Source organism: Gopherus flavomarginatus, chromosome 1 (genome assembly GCF_025201925.1).
Source record: "Gopherus flavomarginatus isolate rGopFla2 chromosome 1, rGopFla2.mat.asm, whole genome shotgun sequence".
In the NCBI taxonomy this organism is placed as follows: domain Eukaryota; kingdom Metazoa; phylum Chordata; order Testudines; family Testudinidae; genus Gopherus; species Gopherus flavomarginatus.
In genome coordinates this window covers 263,072,015-263,094,346 of record NC_066617.1, presented here as the reverse complement: position 1 = coordinate 263,094,346, position 22,332 = coordinate 263,072,015, and the positions used below count along the sequence as shown (strand labels likewise).

Below are 22,332 nucleotides of genomic sequence, written 5' to 3'. Positions count from 1 at the left end.
ATGACCCAGGGCCCTATGTGGCAGGTGGTTTGGAAGCCTTGGTGCCAGAAATTCTGGGTTGTTTTCTTGGCACATGCATTCACTGTATTTGTTGTGAGATTGTCGAGCTGATTTCAATGAAGAAAACATTACCAGATGCTACATGGGTATTGACAGATGTGCATCTGATATTGCAGAAAAAAGTGCAGTAGCAACCAACTATAATAATACAATATAAAATTACATTTGTTTATTTCTTTGATTTATGGGTGCAGGGTGGGAGGGGAGCAAGGAGTCAGGAAGGAGAAGCAATAGTGTGTGAGAAAAAGATTTTGAGGGTGGGAGACTGGAGTGATGCATTAGAGAGATTTAACAGAATGAGATATCGTGGAAAAAATAGTATGTGATCATATAATTAAAGACTGTACCATAATGGATATGCACAAGAGGACAGAAGTAGGGTTTCACAGGTATGTGCATTACTTTATCTCTGAGTTTTAATTCTGCAACTGAACAAAACACCATATCATCTTTATATATAATGTCTGTTTGTTCTAGAATGTTAGTTAGCACTTAGCATCACAGTATGTAAGTGCTTAAAGGAGCATAAACAGAACAATAAGATCTTTTGTATGGAGGGTTAGTTTTGTTCTTTTGGAGCAGTGGGAGAGGAACATGACTTTGAGTGTTAGGATTTTTTTTAAAAATCAATTCTGATGGCAGGATTTATCAAAAAGTTGTTTTACACCTTGATCTAAACACCATCAGGCTAGGGCTTAGTCTGATCTCTTCTGGAAAGGGATTGCGCAGCTGTGGTCTTTATTCTGAGAATGCTTTGTTCCCAGGGTCTAATACTCAGAACCTAGGTGTATTCTGCTACATTTTCCCTGTGATGTATAGTTTTTTTGAGGCATCATGGATGAAAAGGCAGCCTCTGAAGTAGCTAAGTCCCATACTACATACTATGAATATGTGTTGCTGAATCTAATACTGTAAAGTGCAATATAGAATTTGGAGATACTTGGATTCAGAACATTGACATCCACACGTCTCTGGCTCCTACATGCCATCGGGGTTTCTCATGAATTATGTTATTAATCTGTTAGCATTGCTGATGGAAGTGATTTTTTTAGGGTGAAAGGATAGTATTCCATTACTGAACTTTTGCCAGGGTTCATAATATCTCTTTTCTTATAAATGATATTAACATACCAGTAAGTAAATCTGAAATATATCATCTTAGTACTGTGCTAACAGCCACATCTTAAACCATCAGAGACATTTAATGTACTGATACTTGAGAGATTCTATCTGCATGTTATCCGCATTATCTGAACAATTTGTCATTATAACTCAAGCTTTATGCAGGCTAAATTTATGAACATATTAACAAATTTGATAGACCCCTTGACATTACATACTTTGCCACAGTTTTGACCTACAGAATTGTAATAAACTGATCAAAGAAGCTGGTCTTTTGGTCTGCTCTTTAAAGCTGTTTACATAATGTCCTTTATGTGCAGATCAATGTCCATTCAATTTCCCAACTATGTATGTGTCAAAAATATCTCTCTCAATTGTCAACTCACCTTCACCAACGGGAGCCTTGTGTGAGACAGCTTTACAGCCCAGGCAGACTCTGAAACTGAACCTTTAAATCAAAAGACCAAATAGAGGGATTAATCAATAGGGAAGCTTTTATTTTCTTTATTTTTTCCCCAGGCTGAATCCCCAGACATAACAATCAAATCAGTCTACTCTAAGTTATACCTGAGCCACTAAAGGTTATTTGACAAAGATGTTCACTTTCACAGAGAGAAGTTAATTGTGTTTTTTTATATCAGACTTGATTTTGGAGGTTCATTTGCAGGTCTTTCCCCCCCCCCCCAAAAAAAAAGAACCTCCCAAGCCCCCTAGCCAATTCTTGCTGCTAAATAGATTTGCCATCTTCATGGTCTATTATTTCTATCAGTGTGTTCGACTAAATCCTGTCAGAATATATGAAGAATGTTCACTTAACAAGGCTTAGGTTCTAGAAAGAAAACTAAAGAGATTGATAGGTTCAAGCTTTTAAGTGATCTCACTGTTTCATCAAAGACTTGGTAGCTTCTTTTATCTACATCTTTATCTTCTGGCAGGAGAGTAATAAATAAAATACCAATGAGGGCCCAGTGTGTTATCTGCACTCAGTGTGTTCATTTAAATTATGCAAAATGATAAATGTCTTTTTTATCATTAATCGAATTTAAATGTTTTAACTGCAAATTAAGACCATTGTCTACATCTCAAATGTCTTGCAGAGTATCACAGTGAGATGCTTTTATCAGCATGAAATGTTAAATTAATTTTACATAATGTGGATAACCCACCACAACAATGTAATACTAACAAACAATGCAAAATATGTTTATTACACTACATCTCATTATTAAAATAGCCAGGCATTACTTTTTAACTGATTTGAATGCAGATGCACTTTGAGCCAGATCAAAGTTCAAATCCTGATCATTCTTTCCCAATTATCTTTGGGGTTCTGGTTTGAGTCCATTAAAGCTGTGAGTCATAAATTCAGATATGTACTTTCCCAATTTTTTTAAAGGGGCTAGTCCCCAGGTTCTGCTTTGGCCTATTATTGATTCTGTGGCACTAAAAATAGTGAAAACTTTTAAGGGTAAACTAACTGGGTTGTAGAAAATAAGGAAGAAAAAACCCTCCCCTCTGAACTTAACCCACTTTAAGATATAAACTCAACCCACACATTTCTTTTAACTGAAACCAGATGTCATGTGGTACTGTACATATGACTGTGTTTAATTTATACTGTGTTAGCAGCTAACGACTCCAAACATTATTTTAGGTGCTGTTCAAATACATAAGTAGATATAGTCTCTGCCCCAAAGAGCTTGAAGATGCAACAAACAATTGTAATAAACAGCAGTAGGCGGGTGGGAAGGTGGAAAGGTGTTATGAGGATAGGGGCATGCAGTTACATAGGTTGGCTATGTGCACATTTTGATGGCTCTGAATAATTTACAATTAAAAATATTAGTGTGCTTGACAACAATTCAGTGTAGCCATTTCTTGTAGGCATCACAGCAGAAGCTGATGCTGAAGAATGGATATGAAGAAGGAATGGATTAATTTTTGATCAGTCTAGGAAGCATATTTCATGCATAAGAAGTGTAGAAATTTGAAAGTGTAGAGATTTGTGAGAGAAGTGAACAAATTGACATTCAAAGCTAGCAGCACTGTCCGAGTGGATGACTGAATGTACAAGGCTGGCAAAGAAGTAGAACATCTTTTTACTTATGAACTGAGCACATGTGAACTAGAATCACTATGAGACTGTACATATGAAGCCCCACAAGACCACTTTTACAGAATCACTCTTCAATGAGTTGAAGCATTGACTTTATTTACCAGGTCAGCAAGAAGAAGTGTGGGTCTGTATATACACAGCAATAAAAAACCTGCAGCTGCAAGTCTCAGAGCCCAGGTCAACTGACTCAGGCATGCAGGACTAGCACTGTGGGGTTAAAAATAGCAGTGTAGACATGCAGGCTTTGACTGGAGCCTGGGCTCTGAAACCCGGCAAGTGAGCAGGGTCTTGGAGACCAGTCTCTTGCCTAAGCCCAAATGTCTACACTTATTTTTAGACCTGCAATGCAAGACCTGCAAGCCTGAGTCAGCAGACTCGGCTTTGAAACTTGCTATCACAGGGTTGTTTTAGCTATGTAGATGTACCCTGTTAGTGAGAATGGTAATTTCATCATAAATAAGATTCCTAATAATTGTTTTACGTATCACAAGTAATATAAGAGATGTCTTATTAGAAAAAAACAAACAGCATTTAGTACTGAATTATATCAGTACCCCAGGTTCTCAAATTTGTTCACTTCTGGGCAGACATATAAGGTTAATTTATTATCTTCACTAGCTTTACTTACTATAACCACTGATAGTAACTCTTTTTCTAATTTTGTTAAAGACGAACATTCTCAATTAAGAAATGATGTTATGGATTTGTAAAATAAGTGCTGTAAATTATTTTTCATGGAGAAATATGGTGGAACATTTACTTTAAGAACACTAAAAGCATTTAATAGTATACTTTAAATTATACTAATAGTTTAGTAAATATGCTGCCTGTTCATAAGGAGTGCCATTAGAGAATTACATAATATTGCATCTGTCATAAAAAAAAAGAAATGGCATGCAGTTCTGTTGTCAGACTTTTTCTATGACAGATGTCATACTAAGTAATTGTCAAATGATGTAATTAACATAACATGTTATATTGATCCAAGTTATATAATCTTTTTTCATGAGTAATACAAGCAGTCCTCGACTTTACAATGTTCAAGTTGTGACGTTTATAAATTGTCATCGAGTTTCGACTTTACAACATCAATTTCGACTTTACAATGCTCGATCCAACATTGTTTCTATGGGAAATTCGAGTTATGATGTTTTCGACTTAAGACGCGATTTTCAGGAACCAATTGTGTCGTAAGTCCGAGGACTGCCTGTACAGCATTACATAATTGTCAAATGACCTAATCAGAGCAACTTATTTTACTGATCAGTATTACTAAGTGCCTAAGTACCATAAGAGCCTAAATTTCTTTTAATGACACTGGGACTGAGACTCTACATGTCTGTGTAATATTAAAAATGGGACTTAAACTTACATTAGGTACCTTTCAAAATTGTACCCACGGTGTAATATTAATGCAGGCCTTGCTTGCAGCCTTAGTCATGGTTTGCATCTGCTTATAATTGTCAGATATGAGAGAAATCATTTTAGCATTTTAACATACATATAATGTGAGATGAAATATTAAAACTGATGTTAATGCAAATTAAATTTGGAAATTTGAATACAGAAAATCAAGAAACACAAATTTAAAGGTTTCATTGAGAACCACTTTGAGTTCCATTTACCCATCAGCATGGACAACTGTGCTCCAGGAGTGACGGACACATAAAGTAGGGAAGGTGGTGTTTGCATTATTGTCCTACGCTTTGTTATGCTATTTAAGAATCTTATACTGTGGCTATCACTGTGGTATCTGAGTGCATTCCAGTAATATATTAAGCAATATGACTGTGATCCATCACATGTGGGTCTTTCCTATTTTCTCTCTTCCTCTACTTGGGGGAATAATTGTATGCGACTGGTTTTGCTGTGGTTGGGTTTTGGTTTTTTTTGGAGGTGGATGTCTGCAATAGTATGTGTTTTTCTTGTTGATCACTCAGTCAAAGAAGTGCATTCTTTTCCTTGGAATAAAAAGTGGGGAGGTTTATTGTGGTTCCTAGATCCCGTAGGTGTTGCTCCTACAGTCTTGAGCAGGCCCCAAGAAGGCTCTGTCTCCTGCACAAGTAAACTTTTCCTATGCAGTAGACAACTTCATTGTGCCAGAGGAGTGAAACTGTTGTCTGGGGTCCATACCCCAGCACTTCTAGTGGTGTTTTAGTTCCATGTCCCAGGGCCTTTGAATTCCTTTAAGAATAGGACCAAGATCTTGAATTTGATCTAGGTATTAATGGGGAGCCAGTGTAGTGATCAAAGGAGAGATTTGAAGTACTCATTATACCTTTTGTTGCTGAGGAGAAATACTGCTGTATTAGTTGCAATACCTAAGGGCTGTGAGTTTCTTGTCCAGGGAGATTTGATTTCTATAGTTTATTTATGAGGTAACAAATATGTAATAGAGGCCTGTTGTGCTGTTCCAGAATACACCCTTTTACTGGAGGTTATCTGTACTCTGTTTCTTTAAAAATGTGACATAAGTAAAAAGAGCCTGAAGAAGGACTGTACTCATAATCAATTCTCTGTAGACTCCCACCTGTAATGTGGAAATCATACTTACAATATCCTACCTCACAGTGCTGCTGTGAGGATTAACTAATGACTATGAAGCATTTTGAAAACTTAAAATGCTATAGCATGGATATAATCACTTGCGCAAGTTTTCTCTGTCCCTCCACCTAGCCTCAATGAGCTCATTGCCTAGTTGATTCTGATGAGTCTAACCTTGTCTGGCTATCAAGCATGTCAACAAAATAACTCTGCATCTCTCCACAAGGTCTCAAAGCTACACACACACACACACACACACACACACGCTTACTTACAATTACATACAAAAGTTCTTAACAATAGTGCTTTATTCAAACTGTTTCCTTCAAATGCAGCCTACGCACTAGTCATCAAGGGCATTTAACTGTATGGAAGGCTTGAAAGCATAGCAACAAGCTGGTTTTGATCTGTTGGGACACAAAGAAATGATAGATATCACTCAAAATCCTAAATCTGAATAATTTTGAAGTGCATGTATCTCAAAATCAGTTTGACTTATTTTCAGCACACTTTGCAGAAACAGAATAAATAAGACCAAACTAATTCTAGTTAAAATTATTGGTGAGATTGGGGGAAGGCTAGAAGCGGGACTTATCTCATTGCAACCATAACTGTGAAGCTAGAACTATAATTTTATATTTGACTTTACAGCAAAAAGATTTTTAAATGCAGTTTTAAATATTACTAATTATGCCATTATATTTCACTGCAGGTGACTTATGAAATTGTTGGAGCTATTGAAAAAAATAAAGATTCACTTTCACAAAATCTCCTATTTGTAATGAAAAGTAAGTGCTTTTTTGTTGTTAGAATGTGCCACATTATGCCTTAACTTTCTAATCATTACCATTGTTTTATAAAATATGTCATCCACAACTTAATAATTGAAAGAAACTTTTCATTTTAAATACCAGAAATAATAATACTCTTACTATAGTATACATTGTGTACAAGTTATTTTGAAGCCCAATCAAAACTTTAATTTAAACAGGCTTTAAACAGCTGTACATGTAAAATACCTTTCTGTGACATTAAGGGTATGAATTTTGAAAAGATTTTTCTAAAGACTAATGAAAACAACTAAGGTTTCTAAAGTTATACCAATTGTAGAGGGGTTTATTTAATTACTAAAAATGACTCAAGAACTGCTACTAAAATGGCATTTTGGGGGTGTGCCTGTATTTTCCAGGAAACAGACAGATAGTGTGTCTAGGTGAGTAAAAGGATTCTGTAAATTTGGTTCAGTGTGCCTAATCTATAATTGTATGTCTAGAAATAATTTTGTAGACATCCTTGTTTATTAGTGATTTATAATTAGATTGTTACAAATTTGTCATTTTATGTTTACCTTTGTCTTTGTATTTAAAAATAAATCCACTTTCCTCAGAGAAACATGACAGTTTATCTTCCTGCAGAAGTTATCTTTCTTTCCCTAGACCACTGCAGAGTATTTCAACTAAGATGTTATCTGTTATATTTTATGCCACAGAAATAGAGGTCTTCTGATGTAATATTTGCCTTCAGAATCAACACTGCTAGCAGAATATATTGACTTCCTAGAAATTATACAGTGAAATTAGCTAAACTCTCTGATAAAGTCATTGCTGCATTTCAAAGACAAACAGTATTGACAAAAATATGAGCCTTTAATAATATTATGGATGAAGAAAAAAATAAAGAATTGATCTTGAATATATTCCTATTTATTATAGTTTTAGCAATATTCTAGTTCTTTGTTGTTTGAACTTAATTTGTATTATACTATTCCTTGTCCTGTATGATGATCTGCTATACAGTGAGTATAAGAAATGTACATAAACATAGAGTGTATTCCAAAGGTAAAAGACAGCGAGCATTATTCCTTTCTATCATATAGTCTCTCCTTGTAATTTCATTACTACATTATGGATCCAGTTGAGGCAGTCCTTTTATAGGGAAAAAGGGGAAATTACATTTGATATAAACTCTTTGATATGATTAATGTGAGTATATATAATTTAGAAGTCAAATATCAATAGATCCAACTAGTTGAAGAGGACTAAATGTAAAATTTTCTAAAGCGCCTTCTTATTTTCAAAAGTGACTTAGGCACATAGAAGCCTAAATCCCATTGACTTTCAGTGAAACTTAGGCTCCTAAGACCAGATTTACAAAGGTATTTAACCAGCTAAAGATGCAGATGGGTACCTAGTAGGATTTCCAAAATTGCTCAAGTGAATTAAATGCCAACTCCTATTGATTTTCAGTGAGTGTTAGGGCAGGTATTCACTAACTGCCGGATTGGCAGGTAGAGATCTATCTATCAGGGATCAATTTATCACATCTTGTCTATATGCGGATAAATCGATCCCTGAATGCTCTCCCGTCAACACTTATACTCTAGCTCACGAGAAGCAGAAGCCGAGCCGATGGGGGAATGGCAGCAGATACACTTATCTTAGGTCGACCCCATCCCCAAGTATAGACCAGGGCTTAGGCTCCTCAGACACACACACACACACACACACACACACACACACACACACTCCTAAGTCACTTTTGAAAATGGGATTTAGGCTCTTAAATCACTTTGAGGTTTTTGAAATTTTTATACCTTGTGCCTAAAATAACAGACACACAGAAACAAACGCAAAGACCTGTTAGCATAGATTGTGTTTATTCTAATTTTGGGGGACATCTTGTTACTGCTTCTAATGATGGCACTGGACACACCCTTTTTAACTGGGGCTACTGGTCAGCCCCTTGGATCCTGCTTTGAATAGAGAGTAGTGGTGGTCTTACTGAGTCTAGTTCCCCTTAAATATATGATTACTGTTACGTTAATTATAGTAGTATCTGCAACAAAAGGGAAACAGATCCATTATCCTGTTAATTTACACAGTCTGTCATGAGTAAAGAGCAACCTCTAGAACAGGGGTCAGCAACCTTTCAGAAGTGCTGTGCCGAGTCTTCATCTATTCACTCTAATTTAAGGTTTTGTGTGCCAGTAAAATATTAACATTTTTAGAAGGTCTCTTTCTATAAATCTATCACTAAAGTATTGTTGTATGTAAAGTAAATAAGGTTTTTAAAATGTTTAATAAGCTTCATTTAAAATTAAATAAAAATACAGAGCCCCCCAGACGGTGGCCAGGACCTGGGCAGCGTGAGTGCCACTGAAAATCAGCTCGCGTGCCACCTTCGGCACCCGTGTCATAGGTTGTCTACGCCTGCTCTGAAACTGCTGCTTGTTATGCTAAATATTATGATTTTACTGTTACCTCATCTTTCCATTCCTCAATCCCACATCCTACTGCATGTTTCTCTATTTCGTCCACACATTAGGTCTTGTCATAATCCTAGATTGTGAGTTCTTTGGGCAGTGACTGCCTTTTTATTTATTTTAGCACAGGTCTCTGGTAGGAGCCATCTTTCAAAGCTCTCAATAGTTTTGCTCTTTGGATATCAAGTTTCAGATCAAGAACAAGAGCAATCTTGGACAGTTCAGTTGGTTCTTTGTATAGTTTAGGCCTTTGATATCTGGCCTCCTGTAACAGGCCCTTTTTCAGGGACCAAGGCTTCAGAAGCTGGGTTTTGGCATAACTGTTATTGAGAAATTTTGCATTAAGCATCACCCAGGGATTTTCCAGGAAAACAATTCAGCCAGGACCATGGAAACGCTTATTGTCTAAAAAGTCCATGCATTTCTGGCACATTTCAATATAATAGTCTTTTCAGGATTGCATGCTTCCCAGGTCTCACATCTGTCACAACTCTCACTTGTTGTGTCAGGTCAGATTAATTTTCTTTGTCTCAGATACAGTGTCTTTATCTGACTTCTGTGAAGTGCCTAGCATACATCTGGATGCTACAAAATATCATACCATTTTTACAGCATATGTTTATTTTACACTATTTAAGTCATATAGCTGTAAGCTACAGTAACCAAATAGGAGTCCAGAATATAGCAAAACATCCAAAATAATCATCACCCAACTCTGAAGTTTAGACAGACCTGTAACACAGAATCCTAAACTTTATTTGGTGTTGCTTAGTGCCCCTAGTCAGTTCAATTTAAGCATATTTTGACATAAGTACATTTAAAAACAATCACTGATGACTGACAACCTGGGATAATTGAATGCTATTGGACTTGGATTAGAATAACTAACAATGCATAAATGCAAAACTTAATGGGCTGTTCATCTGAAATAGTTTATGCGTTGTCTTGTTTAATACTATCTCGTGCTGTGTGTGTCCTGTTCCTTTCACTGTGTATGTGATTCTTCTCACCTGTATCTTATCTGTGCATTAATTTTCTTTTTTCCCCAGCTAGTGAAAATATAGTCATCAATCAGTTGTTCCAGTCTAAACTGACACAGACAGGATCCCTTGTCCCTCCATATCATTCTCTTCAAATTAGAGGATCCAAAGCAGCCTTGCTCAATAAGAAAGCATCAGTAGCCTACACAAGAGGAGAGGCAAAGAAATATATGGAGCTCAGTAAGGTAGGAGTTTGGCACCTTTTTTTCATCCTTGAAGAGCACTAGAGTAAAACCTTTCCTCATTAACTATAATCTGGGTATTTCAGAAAGCTCCATAAATTCCAGGCAACATTCTAAATTTTACTGGTTGAAATAATCAGACACACCATTCTGATTGCAAAGCAACTGAGGAAACTATACAATATTATTGTTGATTGAAGGATCTCTGAAATCTACTGTTTTCCCTGGACAATATAGAAGTGAGTTCAATATTACAGCCAACAAAATTATTATGTGGAACACTGTATGCTTCATCTATGCAGCTGTCATAATGAATGTAAAATAATTTAAGGGACAGTAAACTTAGAGAGATAAATTTATCTTCCTTAATCTGTTGGTATTCATCACTTGAGAGGCTTATGGTTTACAAGCAATAATTGTATGTTCATCATATATGTGGTATATTGATTAAACTCTCATTCTCTGCCTGATTGTTTATACCATAAAAATTAAAGATGACCAGAACAGTAGACAATGTTAAGGTATGGTTGGAGTTGGCAGGAGAACTGTAGTGTAGGCCTTTGTATATATCAATATAAATCTATTGAGCTGAAATTAAAATCCCTCAGTATCTGAATTGGTCTTCACTTTCATTACCTGATTTCAGCCAAAAGTAAAAACAAAAAAGGAAACCACAACAATTGGGAGACTATCCAGAACAATCCATTGTTCAATTGCAACATTGTCCCTTGCAGAACAACATTTTGTCTTCCTCACTGAATCAAAAGATTTTGTAAAGTTATTACCATTTTATGGTAGTGAAAATCAATGAAAACAAATTATGTGGAAGGGTTTAGTGGACCTAAAAACTTGTAGTATTACCTTTAAATAGAAGTCACATAATTGCTAAATCTGAGTTTGAAGCTATCATGGAATATTACCTCTTTCTAGAAAAGCAGGAAAGGTGTTCCCCGAACAGAGCAGATGTATCACTAGGCCTGCTGAGTTGTACAGTTTTGTCTTTTGACATACAGCTGTAAAAATCATTTCCAGCCACAGGATTACAGAGTTTGCTCTCACATCTATTTGTGGGATGATCTATGCAGATAACACTAATGAATACTAATGGGAGTTTTTCATATAAATGCCCTAGGAAATTAGTATGACATCAGTTTACTCCCACTCTGAGTAAAGTCAATAGCAATATGGCTATTGACTTCAGTGGTGCTGGTTTGAACCCTAGACCCTTAAAATGTGTTTATGAGACCTTAATCTCCTCCTTTTTTCCAACACACAGCCTACAGAAACTATCCAGGGAAAGTATCAATTAGCTAATTAATGTATCCGTTAATTAATTATTATTTAGAATAACTAGGCATAGGAGTTATCTGTCTCCTTACAAACAAAATGACCCCATTTTGAAAGCCATAAGCACAACACCTTTCTTAAGTTTATCATGGGGGTGAGGGTGGGGGGCTTAGAAAGCAGAAGAGGCCACACAGGAGGAAGGAAGAAGGAATGCTCATAAGGTTTTATTAACTGGAGAGGAGTGATTTCCTCATGTGTTTGGGAGGGCTTTGGCACCTGTTTGAGACTTGTCTCATTACAGAAGGCAGTGGGAAGAGATGAGCTAGGAGGTGTCCATGTGTGGATATGGATAGGGCTGGGAGATGTAATTCAGATAGCGATGGTTTGAAGTGCCCATGTCACTGACTGGTAGAGGAAAATAAGGGTGGGTTGTGGTTTGGGAGGGGAGAAGAGGTAGTAGTTAGTGATATTTTTAGGTAGGTGATGTCTTTAGAGGTGGGTTGGTTGTGATTCCCATTCCCCTGCTGCTTCCCACTTCCTCTCTACTTTAAAGCTCATTTCAGCCTTAGCTCTTTCATGGGCTTAGGTAATTTCCAGTGTTTCTAAACACGCCCACTCACCTGCGTATGTGTGTGTGCTCACAGGCAACATTTCCTCATTGACTTGGAGCATAATACCAAAAAATGAGTTTAGGCACATTTGTGAAAGTCATGTGCTCCTTTGCAGCACTATCTGTGGTGATGGTGATGGGGTAATACACCAGTCCAGTACACAATTGGACCTGAAATCAAGTCATAATTCTGGAAAGCACAGTAGGTCATGGTAGACCTGATGTCTGGTCATCCTCCTCCCAGTGAGGCTACAAACAAATTATACTCCAGACTGTGAAACTCCTACAGGCTGTGTGGCCTCCTGGCACAGAAGAGACAAATAAGGCCAGAATAGGAAGTTATTATTCATACTCTCACAACTCTCATGTGCTCACATCACTTCTTCTCCTTCCAGCCCCTTGGTAGCTTCCTGATGCAGACTTTTTTGGCCTTGCTCTACACCAGGGGTCGGCAGCCTCTGGCATGTGGCTTGCCAGGATAAGCACTCTGGCGGGCCAGGCCAGTTTGTTCACCTGCCGCATCCACAAGTTCAGTGGATCGTGGCTCCCATTGGCCGCGGTTCGCCGTCCCAGGCCAATGGGGGTGGTGGGAAGCCACGGCCAGCACATCTCTCGGCCGTGCCGCTTCCCGCAGCCCCCATTGGCCTGGAATGGTGAAGCACAGCCAGGGGAAACCGCAATTGGCTGAATCTGCCAATGCGGCAGGTAAACAAACTGGCCTGGCCCATCAGGGCACTTACCCTGGCGAGCCACGTGCCAGAGGTTACCGACCCCTGCTCTACATACTGATCTTTCACTTGCATGGATCAGCCTTACAGCAGCTTTTATAAACTGGAAGACTAAATATAAAGTATTTGACTAGCTAAAGCTTTTTTACCACTGACTCTTCATTGTGACTTTTCTGGATCATTTTAACTGTTAGTCTGCAAATAGAATCATAGAAATACAGGCTGGAATGGACCTCAAGAAGTCATCAAGTCCAGGCCCCCTGCACTGAGGCAGGACCAAGTAAACCTAGGTTGTTCATATGCAAGAAACCCCATGGTAGGCATATTTGGGATAAATACACGAATTACAAGATTATTGGGATTTAAAACTTTAAAATATTGTGGAAGTAAAAACATATTGTAGGTTTCTCCTTCTAACAGTAATTCTGGAGCTAGACACCCACACTTTCTCTTGTAGATCTGACAGAAGTACAAGATTTCAAATATAAAACATTCTTGTCAAAGCCAAATTTGGTGTCTGTGAAGAGCTGAAAGGAGATTTAGAGTGTATATGGAGAATTAAGACACGATTTGATACAACCCTTATTTCTGAATCCAAAGAAGAAAATGTTCAAGTTTAGGATAGTTTTGATTAAACTCATGTTCTGCTCCTACCTCCCTGTTCTCCAGTAGCCCTAACCCCAGAGGGAGGAAGCAAAGCTGTGGGTGTAACACAACAGACTGGGAGTTAAGCAACCAGAATTTTGTTCCTGGGTTTGCTACTGAATCAGTGAGTTAATTTGAACTAGTCACTTAATTTGTGTGTGTGCCACACTTTCCCTTATCTGTAAAATTGAGATAACACCTGCATAAAATTAATTACCTACATTTCTAAACCATTTTAGGATCTATGGATGAAAAACATTATAAAAGTGTTAAGGGGTCTGCAGACCTACAGTCTCTGTGTGAGGATGGAGATGATTTTTTTTTTCAAATCTTGTTCCACTCTGTGTGAGATTTAAAAGAGTAAACAGCTGCAGTGTCCAGCACGGTAATTAAGTTGTGGGGCAATGCAATTCTTCTATAAACAGGATTTGACCTGGATGTGATTAGATGAGTATGTACGTATGCATTTTGGTACAACTGGGTAGTATGGAAGTTGGCTTGAACATACCAACTCTGAGACAAAGAGAGTTATGGGCCAAGTGGACTAGAAAAATGGAACTGAAAGAGGGTCAAAGGGCAAAAGATTGTCACAGATATGTATAAGTATCCATGGATGTGAATAGTATCTTAATTTCTATATTCTTGGTGAAATCTTAGGAAAAGTCTACAAGTAAAATGCTTCAGCTGTGTTGCTGTAGCACGTCAGTGAAGATGCTACTATGCTGACAGGAGAGCTTCTCCTATCAGCATAGTTAATCCACCTCCACAAGAAGCAGTATCTATGTCAATGGGAGAAACTCTCCATAGCGCTGTCTACATGGGGGGTTAGGTCAGCATAACTGTGTCGTTCAGGGGTGTGGATTTTTCACAATCCAGAGCAACATAGTCATACTGATGTAAGTTTGTAGTGTAGACCTGGCATTAGACCAGGGCTTCCCAAACTTGGTTCATGGCTTGTTCACGGTAAGGCCATGACGGGCCGTGAGACACTTTGTTTACCTGAGCGTCCGCAGGTTCACCCACTCTGAGCTCCCAGTGGCTGCGGTTTGCTGTTCCCAGCCAATGGGAGCTTTGGGAAGTGGTGGCCCAGCATCCGACAAAGTGAGTATTCACCCACGAAAGCTCATGCTCCAAAACGTCTGTTAGTCTATAAGGTGCCACAGGATTCTTTGCTGCTTTTACAGATCCAGACTAACACAGCTACCCCTCTGATACTTGACAGGTAAACAAAGCGTCTCACGGCCCCCCAGGGGCTTAACCTGAATAAGCTGTGAACCAAGTTTGGGAACCCCTGCATTAGAATCTAGTTGTCTGCCAGCCCTAATTTAGAAACCTCAGCAGAAGAAGCCAGCTTCTTGTGACTCTTCTTCAGATAATTCATCTTTACAGTATTCTATCAAAGATACAAAGTGGACACTATTAAAAGGTTTTGTTTTCCATGTTTACTAGTAGATATTATTGGTCCTGGTGGTACAGGAAATACCTGCTCATACTAATCATATTTTATATGATTTTTAAAAAAGAAATGTTTTAACTGCATTCACCTGTAACAGGAGAAAAACGTAAATCATTCATTAATATCGGGGCTTTTTCATTCATAATTCACCATTATCCCTGGGAATTGCTTAATCTCACAACCATTCAAAACCCATCTAGTGATGAAGGGGATCTTTGCAGAAAGAAATATTATGATATGCAATCTGTATATTATGCTCAATCTACAAGCTCTGATGCCATAACAAAAATTTTACTTTGCCTCATTCTGAGAAGGAATGATTTTACATATGCACATATACTTATCTTCAGTGTAACAGTACATTTACATGCTGTCTTCAAATGGAATTTTGCACATACAATCTTACATGTCCATTTTTTAAATCAAAACTTTATTAATAGCCTTGGTTGTGCAGATTTCTGTGGGGATCTAGCTATTCTCCTGGCTATTTTTAAAAATCTAGCCTCAAGTGATTTTTTTGCTATATGACATGATTCAAATACAGCTTTATATTTGCTTCTATTAGTGAACTGCCTTACCAAGGAAAATTATAATACTTGGCCTGTATTGGGATAACAATGTTCTGTGTACACTTTTCTCACCCACAGTTGTTGAAAAAGAAAGGAACTTCCACATTTCTTCAGAGACTGGAACGAGGGGGCCCACTCACTATAGCCACACAGCTCAGGGTTAGTAAATGTTTGCTAGACAAAGATTTATGTGAGAATTTTAAGCACAGAATGAAACTGTACAGATTACAAGGACAAGCAGAAGTATGATTTGCCTGAGTTACCAATTTGTGCATTCAGGTCAAGCTGTTTAAGAAAATGATGTGAAATACATTCTTTTAAAAAGGTAGATATATCTTATGTTATGCAACTCTTTCACTTCTGACAAATGACTGTTTGAAAATCTGTTGGGTTTTATTTCTCTCCACAGAAATCACTCTCAGATATTATTGGGAAGCTTCAGAACTGCACACCTCATTCTGTTCATTGTATCAAGCCCAATAACTCTAAGCTTCCAGACTTTTTTGATAATTTTTACGTGTCTGCTCAGCTACAGTATATTGGTGTCCTAGAAATGGTGAAAATCATACGGCATGGTTATCCAGTACGCCTCTCTTTCACTGACTTCTTGTCAAGGTAAATTCTTTTGAGTTTGATAAAAGCTTTTTATTACCTACAGCACAGTGCCTTCTGTCATATAGTGTAAGTGTTTACACTGTTATTTTGTTGATGAGCCTTTCACATGTTCTTTAGAGAAAAATTACTTGCGCTGGCATAGAGCATAGTTCTTTAAATTGAAGGAATAATGCACATGATGCATAAATAAATCTTATTTATGAACTATTTCTTGATTGATCAAATGTGTAAATGATTGTACTTTAGTAGCATCAATATATAGCGTAAAACGTTAGCATAATATCGCCATGTAATTTTTGTTTTAAATTGGTTTAGAACAGGAAATGGTCACATCACTTTCATCATCATTTTCTAGTTTGTTATTGGGCTCTTGTGAGATCTAGTATTCATATCTCAAGTGCTGGTTTATTTTGGTGCTTAGTCTGGAGAGGGGTTACAAGTGTTTATACCATAAATCCACATTGCACTGCTGCTATCAGGAAAAAAAGGGAATATTTGAAAAGGTGTGGCAAAGGGGAGGAAAGCAGAAATATACCATCACTTTGGGAGCCAAACCATCACTTTTCTTCCTTCCTTTTAATCACTGCTTTTTGTATGTTTCTGTTATATTTTCACAAACATCTTTTAATACTGCAACAAAATTAAACTGAATGTTGTCTGATCAAAAGAAATACAAGAAAAGAAATTTGACATCTTTTCATATATTTAGGTGTATTATTTTTTATTCAGAGAAGGGAGTTCACTTAAAATACTTATTTTGAAATGATTATTTTGATTACAGTAACTGCTAGTTTGGTGATACTCTGCAAGCTCACCAAATAGGAGAAAAACAGCCCAACACTACTCTCCTACAGAAAGGTGCTGCCTGCTAACCTCAGTGCTACCAACCTGATGTGGGGGACTATGGGGAGGGAGCCCCTACTCTCAATTGAGTGCATGGAGTGCATGTCACAGGACCATGCTTAATCCTCTTTGCATGCTTTGCTCTGTCACCATCTGGCCAATTGTATTTAGATTTTATATTTTGGAAATTGGAGGAGGAACATAAGCTCCTTAGATCAGACCTTGGTCTTCATTTACCTTGCTAAGGTGTTGTGACGAAGTGGTAATGTTCTTAATGTTTTCTCTGAATACTATGTGGGTGCCTCAATTTCCCCTATGCAGTTCTTAAGTATCTAGGTGGTGTGATAAGGGTGTGTGATTGTTGCAGAGCCCTAAAGGGCCAGTGTAATGGTGACTGCACAGAGAATGGCCGACACCCTGTCTCCTGGCAACTGATGGCCTGGGCCCCTCCCCTGCAAAGGTACCAACTGAAGGTGTTGGAGAACAAAGAGATCAGGTGGCCTCCTGGCCTGGGAAAGAGAGAGAGGCCAGAGGAGGGGATGGAGGGAGTTTCAGTTTGGAGCTGGCTAGGGAAATGGAGGGAGGCCCAGATGGGGTTCTGGCCATCCTGGCCCCAAGACGGACCTGACTTAGGGATCCTGTTCTCTGTACCTACAAGCTCTGGTTTGGACTGTGTTTCTGTCATCTAATAAACCTTCTGTTTTACTAGCTGGCTGAGAGTTATGTCTGACTGCGGAACTGGGGTGCAGGGCCCACTGGCTTCCCCAGGAGCTCCGCCTGTATGGACTCACTGTGGGAAGCGCACGGTGTGAGAAGGGGATGCTGAATGCTTTGAGGTCAGACCCAGGAAGGTTGAAGCTATGTAAGCTTCTTGCCGTGGAGACAGTATGCTCACAAAGAGGAGGTATGCTCCCCCAGAGTCCTGACTTGCTTTGTCCGGAGGCAAAGGGAATCCCTGCTGCTCCCAACCGCCACTGGTGGTAAGAGGAATCCCACTGCTCCTGGCCGCTGCGGTGGGTAGGGTGAATCCCCAGAGCTCCCGACCATGGCAGGTGTCAGGGGGGATCCTTGGAACTCCAAGCTGCTGCAGGTGGCAGGGGGGACCCTGGCAGCTCCCAGCAACAGCGGGAGGCAGGGAAGATCCCCAGAGCTCTGGGCCTCCGCAAGAGGCAGAGGACAGCCCTGCAGCTTGGAGCTACCAGCAGAGGGGGAGCTCCCAGTCCCTCCCACCCCACTACCCCCAGGCTATCCATTTTGTCACAGGTATTTTTAGTAAAAGTCAAGGATAGGTCACAGGCTTCCATGATATTTTCATTATTGCCAATGATCTGTCTGTGACTTTTACTAAAAATATCTATGACAAAAACTTACCCTTATCCATGAGGAAATACTTACTTCTCCATTTCTACGGGATTCTTTATTCTGGCTATTTTGCTACTTAGCCTGGGACAGGTAGCTCTATGATTTTGGTCCCTCTGGGCAACAATAGTGGATTGCGGTGCAATCTGGGATGGTGTTAGACCTTCAGGACCAGCTCCAGAGCATGCTCATTCTTCTGTGAAAGGTTTTTTACTGCGGTGCCATTGGATCACAGTGTTGAGAAGGTGTCTGGGCCTCTGTCTGCATCTGGCCTCAGCTTCATCTGCAATGGATTTAAAGGCACATATATCAGATCACAAATGGGTGTTCTCCTTCATGTTGTAGGAAGTAAACATCAACTTGTAATATCTAATTAGGGCACTCTTAATCCAAAATAAATATCCACATACAGCCTTGCACTTAAATAACTAAAGTTGTGAATTACAACCAATTGGTTCCAGTTTCTGTGCAGAGAAGCCCAGTATGTCTGCAGCTGTTAAGGAACCAGGCTGAGAATCTGTGGGGGAAGTCTTCTGTTCTAAATTGGGTTGCAATGTAAGCATCCCATGTAAGAGAAGGATAATGAGCTGGAAGAGGCCTTAAAAAATGCTGGAGATTTGTTATATGCCACCTCACAAAGTGACAGAAACAAGGTTGTAATGATTGGTAGATAGGCCCTTAAGCAAACATTTTTACTGGACACTTTAAACTCAAGAAGTTCTGTCATTCTCAGAAGCCCAAGGGATGAGAAATTAACACATCCCCTACCTTCACTCTCAAAGAGTGCGTGCAGTGACTCTTTGATTGGCTGAGTTGTAATGAATGTAGTTGTGTATTCAGCAGCAATTGTTACCAAATTGAGGGGTTTTCTTTCCTCCAAGGCTGAATCTGCTATCTCTACAGTGTTCCCAGTCTTTGCCAGTCCAAGGAGCAAAGGATAATTGTAGTAGATCTCAAAGCACTTTACAAAAATAGTAATTGAGGACAGGATCCCAACTTGATGGTATATCACACTGCTGCTAGAGCCCTTGTTCAGTCCCATTTGTGGGGTGGGGGGGTTGTTTTTTATGTTTTTTTTTATTATTTTTCTCTATTAATATAACCTGGGTGATATGGCCAGGATAAATAATTGGTTAAATGGTAAATTTAAAAAGTGAATGCTTTTCTAAGGGCAAATAAATTGATTGATTGTTTGAAGTAGTGGCCTTTGTGGAAAAGGAATGGTGTAACAGGACAAATGGGTATCATATTAGCAAGAAGGTACTGTTCCATTTTTCTGGGCTGCATTTAGATTAATTTGTTTTATTGTTTATTAACTATGAATAAATATAAGTAGTCTCCAATGTATGCGATGAGTCATTTTGTAATATTTTGGGGGGGCTGAAGAAAGGAAATTGTTAAGAAAAGTTTACGATATACAGGAATGTTGCTTCCTGAGTAATGATACTTTAATGATTAGCTGTAATACTATTATTTTTTTGGCTTAATCACTTCAGCTTCTGGAATATAGAATTAAAAGTTAACAGTTGCTCAATAAACTAGTCAATCACCAAGGATCACTGACCTGGACTGAAATCTTCTGGAAGTTCTGGTTAAGTGGAAGTAGTGCCAGTTACTGTCAATGAATATGTAATAAATACTACAAACAGGTACTATTAAATGCTGTGAAAATAGCACGGATATAACTGTCAAATGATAAATATGATTACTGTGGGATTTGCCAACTCTTGCTGCAGTAGTTCTGCTGAACGTGCCTGCAGTGTTGGCTCAATTTCTAAAGCTTATCAAGCAGCATACAGTAAAACAAAAGTGCCTACCATTTATTTAAAACTTTTGAAAAATTATATCCACATCTGACGAAGTGGGTATTCACCCACAAAAGCTCATGCACCAAAACATCTGTTAGTCTATAAGGTGCCACAGGATTCTTTGCTGCTTTTATATCCACAACTTCGGCTTTAACCTCTTAAGAATTTGCGCATCTTGGGCACATCTCAAAAAAGATATACTGACATTAGAAAAGGTTCAGAGAAGGGTAACTAAAATGATTAGGGGTTTGGAATGGGTCCCATATGAGGAGAGATTAAAGAGGCTAGGACTTTTCAGCTTGGAAAAGAGGAGACCAAGGGGGAATATGATAGAGGTATATAAAATCACGAGTGATGTGGAGAAAATGAATAAGGAAAAGTTAAAGAACTAGAGGTCACCAAATGAAATAATGGGCAGCAGGTTTAAAACAAATAAAAAGAAGTTCTTCTCCACACAGCGCACAGTCCACTTGTGGAACTCCTTGCCTGAGGAGGTTGTGAAGGCTGGGACTATAACAGGGTTTAAAAGAGAACTGGATACATTCATGGAGGTTAAATCCAGTAATGGCTATTAGCCAGGCTGGTTAAGGAATGGTGTCCCTAGCCTCTGTTTGTCAGAGGGTGGAGATGGACGTCAGGAGAGAGATCACTTGATCATTACCTGTTAGGTTCACTCCCTCTGGGGCACCTGGCATTGGCCACTGTCGGTAGACAGGATACTGGGCTGGATGGACCTTTGGTCTGACCCAGTATGGCCATTCTTATGTTCTTAGATTTTGAAATCCGAGCCTCCCTTTTTATGCCTGCACTTTGCTTACACAATCAATGTCATACAGACATCAGAGTACTTGATTTGTAAGCAAAAATCTGATATGTGGAAGAAATCGATAATCTTTTCACTAATGTATTTTTCTGCTGGAAAGAAAACAAATAGCAACAGAAGTGAAAAAGAGACTGTGTTCACACAGCCCTCCCAAACCATTATACTTTAGTTTTTGTGTTAACAATCACAATGTACCATACAACCTATGGACAGATGATGTCCAACCAGACTTTCACTGGGAATTGAGTAACAGACTTGGTGTTTATTGGTGTCATATGCAACTGCATAACATGCATAATATCCAAGAACCACTAGTGTAGAATCACAGGAACAAAAAGCTTTGAGGCACTGAAAGAGTCCAGTCATGTTAGCAGCACTTCCTCAGCCCTAAGCTCTCTGTATCAATTAATGAAATGGAAGCTGGCTGAGCTTCATGTCATTCACCTCACTTGGTGCTCAAGGCAAACCTGTAAAAGCCATTTGGGGTATAAATGTTTTAAAATAGTGATAATGTTCAAGGACCCATCCAAAGTAATGAGACATTCTTATGTTTCTTTCTCACTTTGGCAGAAGCATAGAGCTGTTAAAGTATGTTCGAGTAGGATGAGGCAGTAACGTGTTCCTGTTTTCTTGTTCATTATTTGAAACAAGTTTATTATGGCCCCATCTTTCCCAAATTATTTTCTAAAATGACATTTTGCATCTTGGATTAGAAACTAACAAAATTAAGGCTAAAAGAGAACCTCCCTGCCCCAGGTACAAATTTTGTGGGACACTTTTGTAGCCTAATACAACCCTAGAGGAGCACCTCCTTGTGGGCATTTGCCAGGTTTTTTTTACTGGACCCAAACTTTGAGTCTCATGTGTTCTTGACTTGCTGGGCCTGGGCAGAGATTAGGTACTGTCTCTGGCTCTGGGCCTCACACACTCCATGTCCAGACCCAATGTCTGACAGCCCTCTTGGCAGTAGGCACTTCACAGTCTAGGCCCTGAATCTAGTCACAGTTCCCTCAAGCCTCCCCAGCAGGAGCTGCATGATGAGACAGTTCCACTGAGACTGTAGAATTTATAGTTTACTGTTCCCCTCCATGGAACTACATGACAGCCTAGGCAAGTAAAGGAATTTCCAATCACACATCCACTTTGCTCACAGAGAAAAAAGAGATATGCAAATCTATAGAAGTACACCAAGCACACAAACTATAAAAATCATAGATATGTAGGACTGGAAGGGACCTTGATAGGTCATCTAGTCCAGTCCCT

General features: G+C 38.8%; 1 protein-coding gene across 2 annotated transcripts in view; it reads left to right on the top strand.

Annotated features, from left to right (window-relative positions):
* MYO16 (myosin XVI) overlaps positions 1-22,332 on the top strand; it is a 592,718-nt gene that overhangs the window by 464,282 nt on the left and 106,104 nt on the right. For both annotated transcript variants that reach the window (XM_050946813.1, XM_050946805.1), the window contains exons 24-27: positions 6,555-6,630; positions 10,154-10,329; positions 15,700-15,780; positions 16,031-16,236. In XM_050946813.1, coding sequence (XP_050802770.1) covers positions 6,555-6,630; positions 10,154-10,329; positions 15,700-15,780; positions 16,031-16,236 — 539 coding nt within the window. The remainder of the gene's footprint in view (positions 1-6,554; positions 6,631-10,153; positions 10,330-15,699; positions 15,781-16,030; positions 16,237-22,332) is intronic.